Source organism: Vicia villosa, linkage group LG6 (genome assembly GCF_029867415.1).
Source record: "Vicia villosa cultivar HV-30 ecotype Madison, WI linkage group LG6, Vvil1.0, whole genome shotgun sequence".
Lineage (NCBI taxonomy): Eukaryota > Viridiplantae > Streptophyta > Magnoliopsida > Fabales > Fabaceae > Vicia > Vicia villosa.
In genome coordinates, this window is record NC_081185.1 from 150,203,900 (window position 1) to 150,222,483 (window position 18,584).

General features: G+C 35.8%; 1 protein-coding gene across 1 annotated transcript; it reads left to right on the forward strand.

Annotated features, from left to right (window-relative positions):
* The first annotated feature begins 2,858 nt into the window (after positions 1–2,858).
* On the forward strand, positions 2,859–4,471 carry LOC131612748 (uncharacterized). Its single transcript, XM_058884500.1, has 2 exons — positions 2,859–3,775; positions 3,993–4,471. Exons 1-2 carry the CDS (start codon positions 2,989–2,991, stop codon positions 4,076–4,078), a joined length of 873 nt encoding a protein of 290 aa, XP_058740483.1. The 5' UTR covers positions 2,859–2,988; the 3' UTR covers positions 4,079–4,471.
* Positions 4,472–18,584: the final 14,113 nt, after the last annotated feature.

Consider the following 18,584-nt stretch of genomic DNA (forward strand, 5'->3'; position numbering starts at 1 on the left):
TCCTTTCATTTCAATCTATTCCTTCGTTTCTAAATTTTTGGTCAAAGGTCATAATCATCATACAATATAAATAATCAAAAGCGTAAGAAACGTGGACAGGTGTCTTGAATCAGTTAGGAAAAAATGAACCCAAGTACGTAGGAAAAGTTGCACGTGGAGATAATTTTTTTTTTTTTTAATTTCTTCTGTTGAGGTTAGATTTGAAAATTTGAAATAAAATAAAGAAATGCCTTGAGGTAAAGGTAAGGACTAAGGAAATGCCCAATCCCAGTTGGCACCATCAAAATAATTGAATTGTGTTCTTTTGCTGTTGGTTGAATGATTGTGGCTGAAAAAGTAACGCTATCATTATGCTCAAATAAGTCATAACGTATTTCCCTTTTTATCCTTTTACATCTTACCCAAATTAGTAGTATTACTAAATTAATGATAGGGATAAACCAGAATTATAATAAAAGGTTGAAAATTAAGCTTTACTCTTAAATTTTATTTTGGCCATTTAACTAGGTCTAGGAGTAGTATAGTTTGTTAGATGATTCATTGCCAGTTGGCATACAATAATTAAAGATTAGTGGTGATATTAACCTCTTATAGTCTTTGTGTATTAATTTCTTTTTGAAAAAATTAGGTGAATTAGGATAAGTGACAAATCAAAGATTTGTTTTGTTGGTCTTATTTAAATTTAGCTAGAGATATTTTGTTAAACAGTTTATGATATTTTTTATAAATTTATTTATATAAGTTCTTTAAAATTGCATATAAAAATTATTTATAGCATAATGAAGAATTTAAAATTTAAAAATTAATTAATTTTTTTGTTATAAAAATAAGTTATTTATTCAAACAAATTCATATTTTTATAATAAAGTTTAATAGATGACAAATTAAATAAATTTAAAATACAAGTTTCGTTGCCATATCTATATCTAGTGTGATGAGTATAAAGTTGTATTTGATTGGAAAAGATTATGCTCAATGCACTTTTTTTATACAATGGAGGGCATAATGCCTAACGAGCGGCCAAAAAAACTCTGGAGCAATAAGATGAACTGAATCACTTTTGTCCATATAACCTCTACTAGATAGCGCGTCAACACACATGTTCGTAGATCTAGGAGCATACGAAATAAAAACCAACTCATGAACCGCAATCCTCTCCTTAATTTGTCTCAGAAGGGAGACACAATCTAACTGCACCGTAACACCTTCCTCAATAACTTTAATTACCATCATTGAGTCAACATTTAGTTTCACCTTCCTAATGCCCAAGGAGAGAGTAAGCTTCAGGCCCTCGACGACCCCCCCAAAATTCAGCAGTCATGGCACTACATCTACCTAAATATTTAGAAAAACTTCCTCTCTAATCTCTATTGTGATCTCGAATAATTCCTCCACAACCAGCCTCCTGACCCCTTTTACTGGCTCCATCTGTATTAAATTTCGACATGCCAACTGTAGGTGGTTTCCACTCCATGTATACATTACTTCCCCCTTCACCCAACTAATCTTTTGTCGACACAATGACATTCTCATAATCTTTCTTCTTCTTCAGGATATGGCAAATAGGATTATGAGGTTTAACAAAATTATTATCACGTTCCTCTAAGATTCTCCAATACGATAATGTATGACAAGCTATGATCGATATGAACAAAATAGTCTTTAAACTTTGTCAAAATTAATAACACAATATATATATATATATATATATATATATATATATATATATATATATATATATATATATATATATATATATATATATATATATATATATATATATTGTTAAATAGTTTTTTAATAGAGAAATTTATCGCTTACTTTCCTCTTAGTTATTTCAATTACTACATTCCAAATAGTATTTCGTCATTATTTTGAATGTAATGCCCAAGAGCTTCTACCAATTGACAGTTTACATTGTGTAATCTAAATTAATAACTAATCTTCATATGTAATCTCCGCGTTAACTCCGTGTTGTTTCAAAGTAGAAACCATAGCAATATATTACTATATTAATCCTCAAATCAAAGTTAATCACGTGTTACTAGTACTAGATAACAACTCTACACATTTGAGATAAAAAAATCACATTCTCACATAGTAACAAAATTCACTTAATAATAATATCACTAACCGACCCGGAAAATTTTTTAAATATAAACTTTTGATGTAACTAACCTCAATCCAATCCCATTAATTCACTTTCCATCAAATATTTGACTGCCACGTCATCACCTGGCACACGAGCCAAAATTAAAATTTAGATGAGACTAACCATTTTTTCTTTATATAAAATTGTTCGAGACTGCGGAGACTAATTCTTCAAGCAAAAATGTCACAACCGATGACAAATTTTTTTTATTAAGAGAATTCATAATATGTTTAGATTGACTTTTGAAAGATCTGGAATCACTTCTAGAAGTGTAGAATTGATTCAGGATGATTTTGAGATGTTTGTTTTATCAAAAGTAAAATTGATTCTGCCTTCAAAATTTATTAACTTCTACCTCTAGAATTAATTCTGAATAAATTTTACACTGAAATTTATTGTTCAACTCATTTTTACATAATTATATCTAAATATAAATCAATACTATTAAACTCAATTCTATTAAAATCAATTTTATCAAATTCAATTTCAATAGAATCATTTATATTCACCGTCAATCCAAACACACTCCTAGCATTGTTGCGTTTTTAAAATAATTCAGTTCAAACCTAAAACCTCTGGATAAATTGTAAGAGATTCTTATCATTCAAGTGATTTTGAATTTTTTTTTTTTTTTAATTTTTTTAATATAAAAATAAGAAAAGAAAACGTATCAAAATTTGGCATAAATAGAGTAGTTGATTGAAGATGCTCCTCTACTACTAATTCTCTACCTTATCACAAGAAACGAATGATTCACATTCTCTAAACACTCAACGCAACAAAACACCACACCCCCTTATTTACTATATACACCCACACACACTCCTCTTTCTTATATGGCTTCAGATGAAACTATGATGACAACTCAATCTTCATTACAAGATGAAGACTATGATGAAGATGATATGAATGACCTTTTTCATCACCATCATCATCATCAAAATCAAAATCAAAATCATAATCAAAATCATCATAATTTATCCAGGCTTTCAGTTTGTACAAGCAGTTTCGAAGCAGATGTAGAAAATCTAGCTTCCGTTTGTATGTCACACTTGTCCATAGAAAGCTTCGAAGCTGATGGAGACGATGAAGCTGAAGAAAAAGATGATCGGTTACTAGAAACAGGTTTGTCCTCTGGCTCTGAAAATGAGTCAGGTAGTTGCTATTCGTTACCGGCGACACCGCCGCGAAGGAGGACTAATTTGGTTCCGCCCGGGGTGAAAGACTATGCAAGTGAGAATGAAGTTAGAAAAGAAACAAGAACAAATAGCGGCGGTGGTGATTCTGGGAAGAGGAGTAGGAGTAGGAGGAGGAGGAAGAGTGTGTTTGAGAGGGGAAGTAGTTGGGAGAATTTGTGGGATGAGAAGAAGAAAATGAAGGAGAGTGGAGGGAATAGTGGTGAGAGTGATCAGAGTAATGGAAATGGTGTGATGGTGATTGCTAGACCTAAAGGTGGGAGTAGGAGTTTGTGTATGGATTTGGATGAAGTTAAAGCTTGTAGAGATCTTGGATTTGAGTTGGAACATGAAAGAATTTCTGCTGTTTCTTTCTCTAATTCAACAATTGATAATACTAGTAGTGGTGGTAATTCACCGATCGCTAATTGGCGAATCTCCGGTCCCGGTAAGTCTCAAATATGGCATAAACATCGCTAGCACTGACACCTTTAAAAAAAAAGTCTCATCTAATACATATACATATGATTACATTCAATTTATTCATTCTGATGGAGTATGTTTGAGGGAGTATGTCTGTGTCTGCATCTGAGACTTACGAAAAATGTGATAAGAGATTAATTAAGTTAGAATTTGAATTTGTTTTTCTTGTTCATGTTATTTAGGTGATGATCCAAGAGATGTGAAGGCACGGCTGAAAGTGTGGGCGCAGGCTGTAGCTATAGCGTCTGCCAGCAAATACGGCTCATGACGCTTAATTTTCTTCTTAGCTTATACTATTTTTTTTTTTTTTTGGATTGAGATAGTGTACATTATTATATTATGTATAAGTTTTTCTTTACACTAAGATCGGTTATAGAATGAATTTCATTGTATTTGTAGAGTTTTTGTCATAAGTTTTTCCCCAAGAGTGGTTGGTTGATTTTTGGATTCAAGTGAAGGTGACTTTTCCTCTGTACAGTATACTTTTTTTAACTGATTACATAATGGGTGTTTTAAGATGATTGAGAAGGTGTGATATATATGAACAATAGAAAGGCAATGTGAATGGTTGATGAGATTGTATAGTAGAAATGTGAAGAAACATAAAACATATGAAGCGAATCTTTATGGGTTGTTGGGAGACCTATAGTCAGTTATTAAATACTCCATTTGTTTGATGAGTTAGTCACTAATCAGCATTGACATAATTTTTTTAATGATTGTGAGTTTTTTTTTATTGAAAAATGAAATTAAAATTTAAGCAAGAATTATATTTTAGAAAACTTTTGGATAAGTAATGGTTATGAATTAGGTATGGAGAAATAAATATATAATACATAGTGTTTGCATCTATAAAAAAAAATGTCGGTAAAGATCACTCGATACACTATGATATAGATATATGTTGATCTTTCAGCTAAGATAAACTCTGACAAATACAAACATTGTCGAGTAAGAGTGAGTCTAATCTTACTCAAATTTATACCGTTTGACAAAAAAAATTCAATTGTAAAAATTATTTTTAAGTTGAAGTTAAATATAAGAGCTTTATAAATAAAGTTAAAGTTTGATTATTTGACATCATTACATTTGTGAGATTCTTTGAATTTCTTCATGGCCAAGAAACCAAAACTACCTCACTAAGCAAGCTCACTCTCTCCAATTGTACTGAGCTATTTGCCTATAAATAAAAGTGTCTTCCTCAGTATTCAACAGACCAAAGCAACTCAAAAATCTTGCTTTCTCCTTCTCTCCCTCATGCTTATGGTTTTCAAAAGTTCTTTGGCAAGAAGAATCGAATTCTTCAAACCTGAGCTCTTCTTTTGAAAGTGAGCCTTCTAACATCTCAAGGAGGTTCATTAGAAGTGATCCAAGCACCTGGAACACTTCTGGAAGTGGAGAAACACCATAGTCACTTTCATTTTGGAGCTTAAGCAGTTGGAGGTCTGTAGAACAATTCAGAGGGTGTCAAACAAATCTAAGCACATCAACATGTTCCTAGGGGTGTTGTGAAGCTATTCAGATGCCTGCAGCACATCTGTAACCACAGAATCACTAACTTCCATGTTCATTTGAAGCTCAAATAGAAGGTGTCCAGTAGGGCAATTCTGAAGCATTCAAGTTGCAATAAGCATTCAGTTAGCATCACTGAGTCACCAGGAAGCTTTTGTGATCATCCATCCATAGCCAGAAGCTCTCCACCATAGCCATCAACCTCCATTTTCAGAGGTATTTTTTCAAACTCTAACACTCTTATTTAAGTACTTTTTGCAATATATCTCGATACCAGTTCACTCAGCATCATCAGAGGATTAAAAACTCTCTATAATCATTCATTTATCCATCTTCATCATCATTTAATTTTAAAATTAGGGTTTATGTATTCTTCGTGTTTTCTGAAGAATTAGACAGTTGTAGTTGATATAAATCAATATTAGTTACATATCTGGATTCGTGAGGAAATTTATAGCGAAATTCATGTTTACATCATCCCATTTGGTTGAGAAATGAGCAAGTTTAGTGTCATACCCCAAAATTTGCCCTCCATGTTCCATTCACAATGATTCAGAGTTCAAGATTCAATGCCAAAGCTTTGCTCAAACAATCCCCAAGATCCACAGTCAATTGATTCAAACCTGAAGGTCAACTGCAATCAAAGCATGATTCAAATTATGATCATTGGTCAAACATCAAGTATAGAGGAGTATAACCATCATTTGATCAAAAATGATCATGATTCCATTAATAGAAACTCAGAGATGAACAAATACAAAAAGGTTCAAATTAGGGTTTCTTAGGAGAAAGTCAACCCAACTTTGACTGGGCATAACTTTCACATGGAACATCAAAAATTCCCCACTCAAAGCCTATTTTAAAGGAAATTGGATTCTCTACAACTTTGTCTCTCACAAGCCAGAGCTAAAAATGATTCATTTGAGAGATACAGTGCAAAAGATTACAGGTCCTTTTCAGGCATCCTCCAAAAGCAGTTTTTTGTCAAAGAGGATATGATCAAGATAAAAGCCCCAAATGAAAAATACATTCCAAAGTGGCTTATAGAGGACCTCTTGAGGTTTCCAAAAAGTCTTAGAACTCCCTCATAGCTAAAAAATTGAGTGAGATATGCTTGATCAAAGTTGAGCATTTTTGGGAAGCAAAATGTGAAGTAAAGAGGGTTCAAAGCGGAGAATTTTGCAAATGGGCCTATATTTTACAACTCAAACTTGATCCACAAGTTGCCCAAACCCCATTCCACAAATTTTACTTTCTATTTAATTAATATATAATTTTATTTCATTTTTTAATGATTTAAAATAAGTTAATTAAAAGAAAATCAAATATTTTGTTGGAAAACATATTTTTGTGATTTCCAATTAATATTAATGGTAAAATATATTTCAATTTTCGTGCATAACCTAATGGGGAAAGATTTTGGCCAAAATAGAAGGTTTGGAATCAAGAAGCAAATCAAATCTTCACAAATATGGCAGGATTGGATGCAAAGGCTTTGGGCTCTTTTTGTTGACCTAATCTTGTTCCCTATAAGTAGTAAAGACAAGCCAAAGGACTAGGGGACGCACAATTCTGCAGAGAAGGGTTTCAAGAACAAAAAAATTTCATCAAGAACTTGATTTCGGTTTCGTGGAATTTGGAACTTTCAAGGAGAGACAAGGATTGCTAAAGACTCATGGGATCATTCTGAAGCTATTGGGATACTCACGCTTCAACAACAACCCCAGAATATCTCCACATAGGCCCTGGTAAGTCGCACTGAACTTTGATCGATTGGGCCAATCTCTGCGTTCTTACGTGAAATTGTTGGTGTGTTATGCTTTGTTTCATTGTTGTGATTGTTTCTGGGTAAGTGGTTTGAAGTTTGGGGGTCTTATGCATTATCGGCCATTGGAGGCCGAGTGGAGTTTTTAGGTTTCAATTTAGGGCTTTCTGATAGGTGTAAAATTGGAGGGGTTCAAGGGCGTAGTTAGGCTCGTAAGATCAAAACGGAGGAGGTAGGGGGGTCGCGAAACATTTATATGAAGGAGGGGGCTATTCGCTATTTTTCTTAAGTTGGTTTTGCTACGACGTGACCCCTAGCTAAACCGTAGCAAATCTTTGAAGATGTTGCAGGCTGGTTGGGACGATGATGACGTGTCCCTGCGCCACTGGCTTATTTGAATTCGCGCGCGCGTTTCCCATATGTTCCAGTTATTTTCTTTTTGTTGTTTAGTGCGCGCTGGGTTTACAACTGATGCATGTGGTTGGGGTGGTTAGCGCACATGTGTGTTGTCCCTAGGGTCCAGGGTTCGATCCCTGGCCCTTGTTATTTTTTATAAAATTACTAACTCCTGATCCAGCGCGTACACCATGATGGGGTTCATCATAGACTCTCAAAATCTGAACCATCCAGCCACCACTAACTTAGATCTAGCGCCTCCAAATCTGATGGCCATATCATGCACCATACTAACAACCACACTAAATTCTAATCCTAACAAACTAACATAGTTTTAATTAAATATTTGTTTTAATTAATTCTTTTAATATATTATTTATATATTAACAATTATTTTTATAAATAAAGATTAATATGTGATATTTATATTAAAATGCCAATTTGTTGTCCGTGCCGATTAAATCGATTAATCGCTATGGGCAATAATAATTTTAATTAAAATGTTTATTTAATTAAAATACAAATAATTTCTATTTAGTTAAATGGTTTCAACCATCCTCATTGGTTGCGATGATTAACTATTCAATTTCCTCATTTCTAATTCGTTATTCTTTTTAATCGAATCAATCGATTACGAGGGGTAACGATACCAATTAATTCAAAAATTATAAAAAATACTATAATTCGTTATTAGTAATAATCAAATCAATTGATTAAAATTGGTAACGATACAACTTTCAATCTGTTAACTATGGCGATCGAATCTATTGATCGTTGCGGTTAATAGTGCCATATCAAACCAGGGTTGTACGCCCAAATCCTAAAACACTCAAAATACACTAAACCACGATACTACGGTGTTTCAACACTGCGATGTTCACAACTACGATAAGGTAACTCAAGATACCTTCGAACATTCGCATTTCAAAACAACTTCAAAACAAATTCAAATACATTCAATTCAACTCTAAGGCGTACAATCCTGTGCCCGAACTACGTAGACTCTGATCCTCTATAAGGAGGTACGTAGGCACTTGGCAACAAGGCGAGTCCCCCACCCTAAAATCTCAATTCTCCCCTTATTCAATTCTTTAGCATAAACCTTACCTTAATACTCTTAGCCATCAAACCTTTGCCTTAGATTCAAAGCCAATAGGAAAGGGTTGGGGGTGCCTAACACCTTCCCTCGACCTGAATATAGTAACTTACCCTGAATCTCACATCTGCGTAGGGTTTCCTATTCGCCCTTCAGAATAGGTGGCGACTCTCTAAGTTAAATTTTTAGGCAGGTTGCTACAGCTGGCGACTCTGCTGGGGACAACTTAAATGGTGAATACTATGCTCCTATAGGTTTTAGGTTTTGGCAGGGTTTAGGTTTGACAACTTTTTAGGGTTTGGCTAATTCGCCTTTTTTAGGGTTTGCAATTATTTTTTTGTTTTTTTGTCTAAAAAATATTTAATTGTTTATAATATGTTTATATTTAATTGTTTATGTTAATATATTTATATTTTATTGCTTGCTGTTATATTTTTATATGCACTGCTGGATATATTATGTCGTGTTAAAACCTTAAGTGTGGGAGTTAACTTTGAGATCAATAGGGGAGTATGAATCGCCTACGAGTCTCATTGATAATTCCACTCGGAGTGGGTTGAGTATTCGGAAATGTCCAAAACGAGGCTTGACTTTGTTGAGGGCAGGACTGGATACTTGGCTGATCTCTCCGAGAACCTACCCCAAAAATTCGAACCTCATGGATAAAATGAGCTGTTCTAAAATCCGAAGAGACAAAAAGTCTCGGAGGCTACGAACGACCCCATGAGACCTTCTAGAACCCCCTATTAAAAGGTTGGCTCCCAAGAGCCGCTACGTCGAACCTATGAACTTATGTGATTATGTGCTATATGTATATATATATGTTGATCATTTTTTATTTTTATTATTTCTTTTTCCATTCATCATACATCAGAGGCATTCTTGCATCATATTTTATTCAAAAAAAAAAAGAAAAAATATCATACATATCGTGCATGGCATGCACATCATTTTCATGGCATTAAGAGAAGATTCCTCTTCTATCTCCAGAGCAAGGGACCATTGGGAAGGATAACCTAACATCCCGACCATACTATCAAACAAGATTTCAGCAGAAGAAATCAATGGATCAGTTGGAACAGAATCAAGCCGCCCTTCGTGAGGAAGTGGATCAACTGAAGGTCAGTGTGGAGGAGGTCAAAGGAGGTATGGCTCAGATGCTAGAATTCATGAAGGCCCTCCTAGACAAACAAGACAAGGCAAAAGAGGTTCAGTCTGGGGATACCCTGGTTCAGGATGAGATCCCCAATGACGAAAACCCGCTGCTAGGATTTGTTCCAGGCTTTGGCCCTGCTAAGGACAGACCTCAAGTCCGATCTGTTAGGAGAGTTATCCAATTCCAAGAGAAAGGAGAGGCCTCCCAAGAAGGATTTGTCCCTCCTCCACAAACCAAAGGGGCAATCCGCACAGTTCGCATTCCTGCTAGCAATATCCCTAAGGATGATGATTACTTGGATCTACAATACGGGGTGCAAGAGGTGGACAATACAGCCCAAGCACCTCAGACACAACAGTCTGTTCCTAACTCTAAGGAAGACTCCAAGGGTAGTGAACAAATCAAGGCGCTGGAGGAGAGACTAAAAGTGATAGAAGGATACGATGTCTTTGACGTGAATACCTTCGAAATGAGTTTGGTCTCAGACTTGACTATCCCACACAAATTCAAGATTCCCGACTTCGAGAAATACAAAGGGCTCACGTGCCCGAGGAATCACTTGCGCATGTATGTACGAAAAAATGGCTGCTTACGCCCACGATCAAAAGCTGATGATACATTTCTTTCAAGAAAGTTTAAGCGGAGCGTCTATTGACTGGTACATGCAACTAGAGAAGTCTTCTGTCCGAAGCTGGAATGATTTGGCCAACACCTTCTTGAAGCATTACAAGTACAACCTGGACATGGCACCCGATCGGATGCAATTACAAAACATGTCACATAAGAAGGATGAATCATTCAAGGAGTATGCCCAAAGGTGGAGGGAAATGGCTTCTCGAGTCCAACCTCCCCTAATGGACAAAGAACTGGTGGACATATTTATGAGCACTTTGCAAGGACCATACTACGACAAGATGGTCGGATGCACATCTTCGGGGTTCTCGGACATGGTAGTCATTGGCGAAAGAATTGAAGATGGGATAAAAAATGGGAAGATACAAGGGGCACCCTCAGGTTCCTATCACGCAAAAAAGTCATATGACGGAAAAAGGGAACCCAACACTGTTGGAGCGATCCTGGTTAATCAGACACCAACACTACAACAGAAGGATCAGCAAAAACAACAGGGTGGCCAACGCCCCTGGAGGTCCAAGCCAAAACGATCATTCACCCCATTGCACATGCCACTGTATCAAGCTCTGCAACGTCTGCTCAGTCAGAACTTGATAACTCAGCTGCCTCCATATTCAGCTCCGACTAACCCCGCTCCCGGGTACAAGCATCATGCTAGGTGCGCTTATCATTCAGATAGTCCTGGTCATGATACAGAGGATTGTGGTCCATTGAAGCACAAGATCCAAGATTTGATTGAAGAAGGGCTCATTGAGTTCGAAGATCCTAGCAAGTCTAACACCATAGGTGGCTAGAAGGAGGATTTCTTAGATCATTAGTTTTGTTTCCATTTGCAATTTCTTTCTGTTTGTTTAAACATTAGTCTTATGACATATGCTATGTACTTTTCAAAAATCATTAATGCATTGCTTACGTTTGTCTTGATTCATTCCTAGTGTTCCCACTATATTTAAAACTGTGTTTTTACTCGGTTTTCTCATCTTGTGATATTCAACTCTCGATTAAAGTCGTACACCTTTTGAGGGAGAATGACGAAAATGATACCACAATTTCATACACTACGCTTTCGAACAGACCGTGTTGACGATGTACAGGCATTTGTTCAATTCCTAATAAGGGAGATATAAGGATGTTAGTCCCTCGTCAACCCCTTTGAGCCAAAGAAGTAGGAGTTTTCCTTCATATAAAATAAAACCCTTCATATATAACCTGGGGTAGGGTAGCTGCTCAGTTAACTTAATCATTCCAAATTGTTCCTTTGAACATAATCGCTGATGGTTCTCCGTCATCAATTAAGTCTGGCAGTCAATGTCCGCAAAGAAAAAGAAAGCAATATAAAGGCCTACTAAGTCAAAACCTATTAAGGAGACTTAGGCAAAATTGGGGCATCCCGCTGACTGTAGTTTTAAAACGAACAGTTCAGGCAAAAAATTAGGGATAACAAAGTCAAAAAGAGGTCATTACATACCCTCACAAAAGAAAATATTACAAAAAAGGAGAATGACTGCCTTTGCAGATAAACCTTTGGTTTTTGAACCATCAAAAATATCAATATTCCCAAAGTCTTTTGGAACTTAAACGCATAGTTAACTGAGTGTAGGACTGGAGAACATCACGAAGATTGGGATGGGTACAAATAAACTTTGAGCCTCTATCTTTTGTTTCTTTAAACCGTGAACCAGGCCACGTTACAACCCTTAAAAGTCCTAACTGAAGCATGGTTAGTTCGAAAGCATACCGTTACTAAAGGTATCCCGACTCCTTAAGGTCTACTATAACTTTTGAGTTGATATCACTTTCTTACAAAAAAAAAACTTTGTTTTATTCAAAAAAATGTTTTTAAACTTTCAAGACAAACATATGCATTCGCATCTTATGAATTTCATTACAAAGTACACTTGTCTATATAGATTTAAATGTTAACATCAGGGAGAAGTTGCATGGGGCATGGCTAATGGCTAAAAATCCTACTGACTGACGAAGTAGCTTTAAAAACTCGTCAAAAGAAGAAACATCCCTTATGCATGACTGGGATGGCTAATGTGTACACATGGCATAACTCGTCATCATACCATGTACATGGGGCAAATCAAATCAAGATCCATGGAATCTCTTAAGGACGCTGAATAGCCCATGGGGCAAGTCCATCACCTGGGGGCATGTCGCAAAGGTCACTCAGTATCAGATGGTGACAATTCTAGTCTCACATCCTTTCCAGGAACCTTTATAGGATATTTCTCATTCTATCCGTGCAGTCTTCTTTAAGACATGTTCAAACACTCCTTACCCTTTCTAGGAACTTTTTCAGATAGTCTTTTAAGACACATTTTCATATCCCTTCTATTTTTCAAACCCTTTCAGACAGTCTTCTCTAAGACATATTCTTTTCTACGAACCTTTTCTAGGTAGTCTTCTGTAAGACATCTCTTAACTTCTTTCAATCAGTCTTTTAAGACATGTTCAAACTTTTCTTATGATTTCCAAAACCTTATCAAACTTTGTTTAAAGTATAGAGTCTTTTCTAAGACAATTCACCATCCTTTCTGGGGATGATCTTCTTCAAGATGTCTTTTCCTAAGTTTTGTTTAAAACCCCATAAACAGTCTTTATCCTCTATAGGAATCATTTTTGACCATCTGCACAAACATATCCCTTCGAGCTTTGTTTAAAGCGCAGTCTTGTTTAAGACAATTTCCCATTCTTTCCAAGGACCTCTTCAGGTAATCTTATAAAAGACATTATCTCATTCTGAGTACTCAGCAAATCACCATCCGTCAGGCGCTACCGAAACGCGTGACTCACTCTGAAAAGCTCCTGCTTCACATCCAACACTTACAATCAAGAATCCTATTGACTAGGGGCATTCTTTTCCAAGAATTCAAACACTGGGGCAATGCATATCAGGCAAGACATGGTGAAATTCGAGTTCCCTCGAAAGGTCCCTCCATCAAATCCAGGGGCACATCTCTCAAAATTTCCGATATTCGGGAAGTCATACTAGCATCATATAAAGAGCATTGTTGCATATTTGATCTTCTCACGCCTGCACTATTCACATCCCGCAGTGTGGGATAGGCATACATGCATAACTCTCATTGAGAATCTCATTACATAGTACATGCATCATGACATTGCATAAAAAAAACTAACGCTACCTTTTCAGGTCACTTCATAATCAAAAAGATGTTATCATCCAATTACAGTACAGATACGATCGTATCCACGATTCAATCTCAACGCACACAGATACAATTCCAAATACCTCATTCGAAGTCTTTCTTCAAAGACAATCCAGAAGCAACCAAAGAATTTCTTACCTCTCCAGGTAGTCTTGTCCAAGACAATTATCCTAACCTTTCCAAGACAATTATCCTAACCTTTCCAAGCAGTCTTGTTTAAGACATGTCCTAACCTTTCTAGGTAATTTTATTTAAAATATTACATCGTCCTCTATAGGAATCTTTCTAGATAGTTTTGTTTAAAATATATCGTATCCTTTATAGGAACCTTTCTAGGTAGTTTTGTTTAAAACATTCCACGCCCTCTATAGGAATCTTGCTAGATAGTTTTGTTTAAAACATGTCGCGTCCTTTATAGGAACCTTTATAGGTAGTTTTGTTTAAAACATGCCATATCCTTTATAGGAACCTTTATAGGTAGTTTTGTTTAAAACGTATCATTCTCTTTATAGGAACCTCTATAGGTAGTTTTGTTTAAAACGTTTCATATCCTTTATAGGAACCTTTCTAGGCAGTTTTGTTTAAAATATCTCACATCCTCTATAGGAACCTTTATAGGTAGTTTTGTTTAAAACACTCTCATATCCTTTATAGGAACCTTTATAGGTAGTTTTGTTTAAAACGTTTCATGTCCTTTATAGGAATCTGTTTAGGTGAGTTTTGTTTAAAACATTTCATATCTTTCATAGGAACCTTTCAAGGTAGTTTTGTTTAAAACATATTGCATCTCTCATAGGAATCTTTCTAGATAATTTTGTTTAAAACGTATCATATCCTGTCTAAGAGACTCTCCAGGACAGTCTTATCTAAGACATATCACACCCTTTCCAAATACTTTTGTGGGTCAGTCTTGTTTAAGATGCATCATACCTTTTTAGGTAATCTTTTCGAAACATGTATCCAATCCCTTCTTACCTCTCTAAGTAGTCTTTTTTAAGACATCCTTTTTCTAAGAACCTCCTCAGGTAGTCTTTTTCAAGACATTCCTTTTTCTAAGGCCCCTTTGTAGGTAGCCTTCTTCGAGACATTCTTGTTTCAAGTACCTTTTTGAGGTAGTCTTCTTCGAGACATTCCTGTTCTAAGTACCTTTTCAGGTAATCTTTTTCAAAAAAAAACAATTGGGCATCCTTTTCAGTCTTCTTTAAGACATTCTACGAACCTTGCTGGGTGATCTTTTCTAAGACATTCATTGTCCTCTCCAAGAACCTCTTTAGGTAGTCTTTGTAAAAAACATTTTCAGCCTCTTCAGGTAGTCTTCTTCAAGACAAATTTTCATATCCATTCCAGAAACCTCTTTAGGTAGTCTATGTAAGACATTACTTTATATCTCTTCAGATACGATCAAATGGGTGGCATCCATAAGCCCATCTCCCACAGAGCTCCTTCTCTACGCAAACAAATTTTAGGGCATTTCAGTGTCCAATCATCTTCTACCTCTTCAGGTTCAAGAAGATTGAACAGGGGCAGCTGTCATACCCCAAAATTTGCCCTCCATGTTCCATTCACAATGATTCAGAGTTCAAGATTCAATGCCAAAGCTTTGCTCAAACAATCCCCAAGATCCACAGTCAATTGATTCAAACCTGAAGGTCAACTGCAATCAAAGCATGATTCAAATTATGATCATTGGTCAAACATCAAGTATAGAGGAGTATAACCATCATTTGATCAAAAATGATCATGATTCCATTAATAGAAACTCAGAGATGAACAAATACAAAAAGGTTCAAATTAGGGTTTCTTAGGAGAAAGTCAACCCAACTTTGACTGGGCATAACTTTCACATGGAACATCAAAAATTCCCCACTCAAAGCCTATTTTAAAGGAAATTGGATTCTCTACAACTTTGTCTCTCACAAGCCAGAGCTAAAAATGATTCATTTGAGAGATACAGTGCAAAAGATTACAGGTCCTTTTCAGGCATCCTCCAAAAGCAGTTTTTTGTCAAAGAGGATATGATCAAGATAAAAGCCCCAAATGAAAAATACATTCCAAAGTGGCTTATAGAGGACCTCTTGAGGTTTCCAAAAAGTCTTAGAACTCCCTCATAGCTAAAAAATTGAGTGAGATATGCTTGATCAAAGTTGAGCATTTTTGGGAAGCAAAATGTGAAGTAAAGAGGGTTCAAAGCGGAGAATTTTGCAAATGGGCCTATATTTTACAACTCAAACTTGATCCACAAGTTGCCCAAACCCCATGCCACAAATTTTACTTTCTATTTAATTAATATATAATTTTATTTCATTTTTTAATGATTTAAAATAAGTTAATTAAAAGAAAATCAAATATTTTGTTGGAAAACATATTTTTGTGATTTCCAATTAATATTAATGGTAAAATATATTTCAATTTTCGTGCATAACCTAATGGGGAAAGATTTTGGCCAAAATAGAAGGTTTGGAATCAAGAAGCAAATCAAATCTTCACAAATATGGCAGGATTGGATGCAAAGGCTTTGGGCTCTTTTTGTTGACCTAATCTTGTTCCCTATAAGTAGTAAAGACAAGCCAAAGGACTAGGGGACGCACAATTCTGCAGAGAAGGGTTTCAAGAACAAAAAATTTTCATCAAGAACTTGATTTCGGTTTCATGGAATTTGGAACTTTCAAGGAGAGACAAGGATTGCTAAAGACTCATGGGATCATTCTGAAGCTATTGGGATACTCACGCTTCAACAACAACCCCAGAATATCTCCACATAGGCCCTGGTAAGTCGCACTGAACTTTGATCGATTGGGCCAATCTCTGCGTTCTTACGTGAAATTGTTGGTGTGTTATGCTTTGTTTCATTGTTGTGATTGTTTCTGGGTAAGTGGTTTGAAGTTTGGGGGTCTTATGCATTATCGGCCATTGGAGGCCGAGTGGAGTTTTTAGGTTTCAATTTAGGGCTTTCTGATAGGTGTAAAATTGGAGGGGTTCAAGGGCGTAGTTAGGCTCGTAAGATCAAAACGGAGGAGGTAGGGGGGTCGCGAAACATTTATATGAAGGAGGGGGCTATTCGCTATTTTTCTTAAGTTGGTTTTGCTACGACGTGACCCCTAGCTAAACCGTAGCAAATCTTTGAAGATGTTGCAGGCTGGTTGGGACGATGATGACGTGTCCCTGCGCCACTGGCTTATTTGAATTCGCGCGCGCGTTTCCCATATGTTCCAGTTATTTTCTTTTTGTTGTTTAGTGCGCGCTGGGTTTACAACTGATGCATGTGGTTGGGGTGGTTAGCGCACATGTGTGTTGTCCCTAGGGTCCAGGGTTCGATCCCTGGCCCTTGTTATTTTTTATAAAATTACTAACTCCTGATCCAGCGCGTACACCATGATGGGGTTCATCATAGACTCTCAAAATCTGAACCATCCAGCCACCACTAACTTAGATCTAGCGCCTCCAAATCTGATGGCCATATCATGCACCATACTAACAACCACACTAAATTCTAATCCTAACAAACTAACATAGTTTTAATTAAATATTTGTTTTAATTAATTCTTTTAATATATTATTTATATATTAACAATTATTTTTATAAATAAAGATTAATATGTGATATTTATATTAAAATGCCAATTTGTTGTCCGTGCCGATTAAATCGATTAATCGCTATGGGCAATAATAATTTTAATTAAAATGTTTATTTAATTAAAATACAAATAATTTCTATTTAGTTAAATGGTTTCAACCATCCTCATTGGTTGCGATGATTAACTATTCAATTTCCTCATTTCTAATTCGTTATTCTTTTTAATCGAATCAATCGATTACGAGGGGTAACGATACCAATTAATTCAAAAATTATAAAAAATACTATAATTCGTTATTAGTAATAATCAAATCAATTGATTAAAATTGGTAACGATACAACTTTCAATCTGTTAACTATGGCGATCGAATCTATTGATCGTTGCGGTTAATAGTGCCATATCAAACCAGGGTTGTACGCCCAAATCCTAAAACACTCAAAATACACTAAACCACGATACTACGGTGTTTCAACACTGCGATGTTCACAACTACGATAAGGTAACTCAAGATACCTTCGAACATTCGCATTTCAAAACAACTTCAAAACAAATTCAAATACATTCAATTCAACTCTAAGGCGTACAATCCTGTGCCCGAACTACGTAGACTCTGATCCTCTATAAGGAGGTACGTAGGCACTTGGCAACAAGGCGAGTCCCCCACCCTAAAATCTCAATTCTCCCCTTATTCAATTCTTTAGCATAAACCTTACCTTAATACTCTTAGCCATCAAACCTTTGCCTTAGATTCAAAGCCAATAGGAAAGGGTTGGGGGTGCCTAACACCTTCCCTCGACCTGAATATAGTAACTTACCCTGAATCTCACATCTGCGTAGGGTTTCCTATTCGCCCTTCAGAATAGGTGGCGACTCTCTAAGTTAAATTTTTAGGCAGGTTGCTACATTTAGAAATTCAAAAATTGAGAGCTTGAGGTTGAAGATGAAGATGGTGGGTGGCGCCATTTTTGAATTCTCAGAGGGAAGTTTCAAATATAATTAATTGGAAGCGTGTATTAAACGAATACATCGTTTAGCTCACTTGGTTACATGCGCTTCCCACTCTCTCTTGCCACAAGGTCTGGGGTTCGATCCCCCCTCAGACCTTTTGTTATTTTTTTTTTCATTTTTTTCATTTTTTTCACACTGGATTCACATATAATCAAAGGCGCACATATGTATTACAAGCTTAGCACGTAGCTCAGTTGGCCAAGTTTTTGGTGGTGACCATGAGAGCGTGAGTTCAAGCCTTGGTAGAGACAAAGCCAATTTTTTACCACTTTTCTTCTTCATTTTCTTCACAACTTCACACAATTAATTCACCTATCAAATTAAATTATTTTCTTTTGATTTTTCACACACTTTTCATTTAATATATCTATTTTATGAATAACCAAAAAAATCACAAAAATATTATTTATTTGATACATCTTTATTAGGTTTAAAATGACATATTTTTATGTAT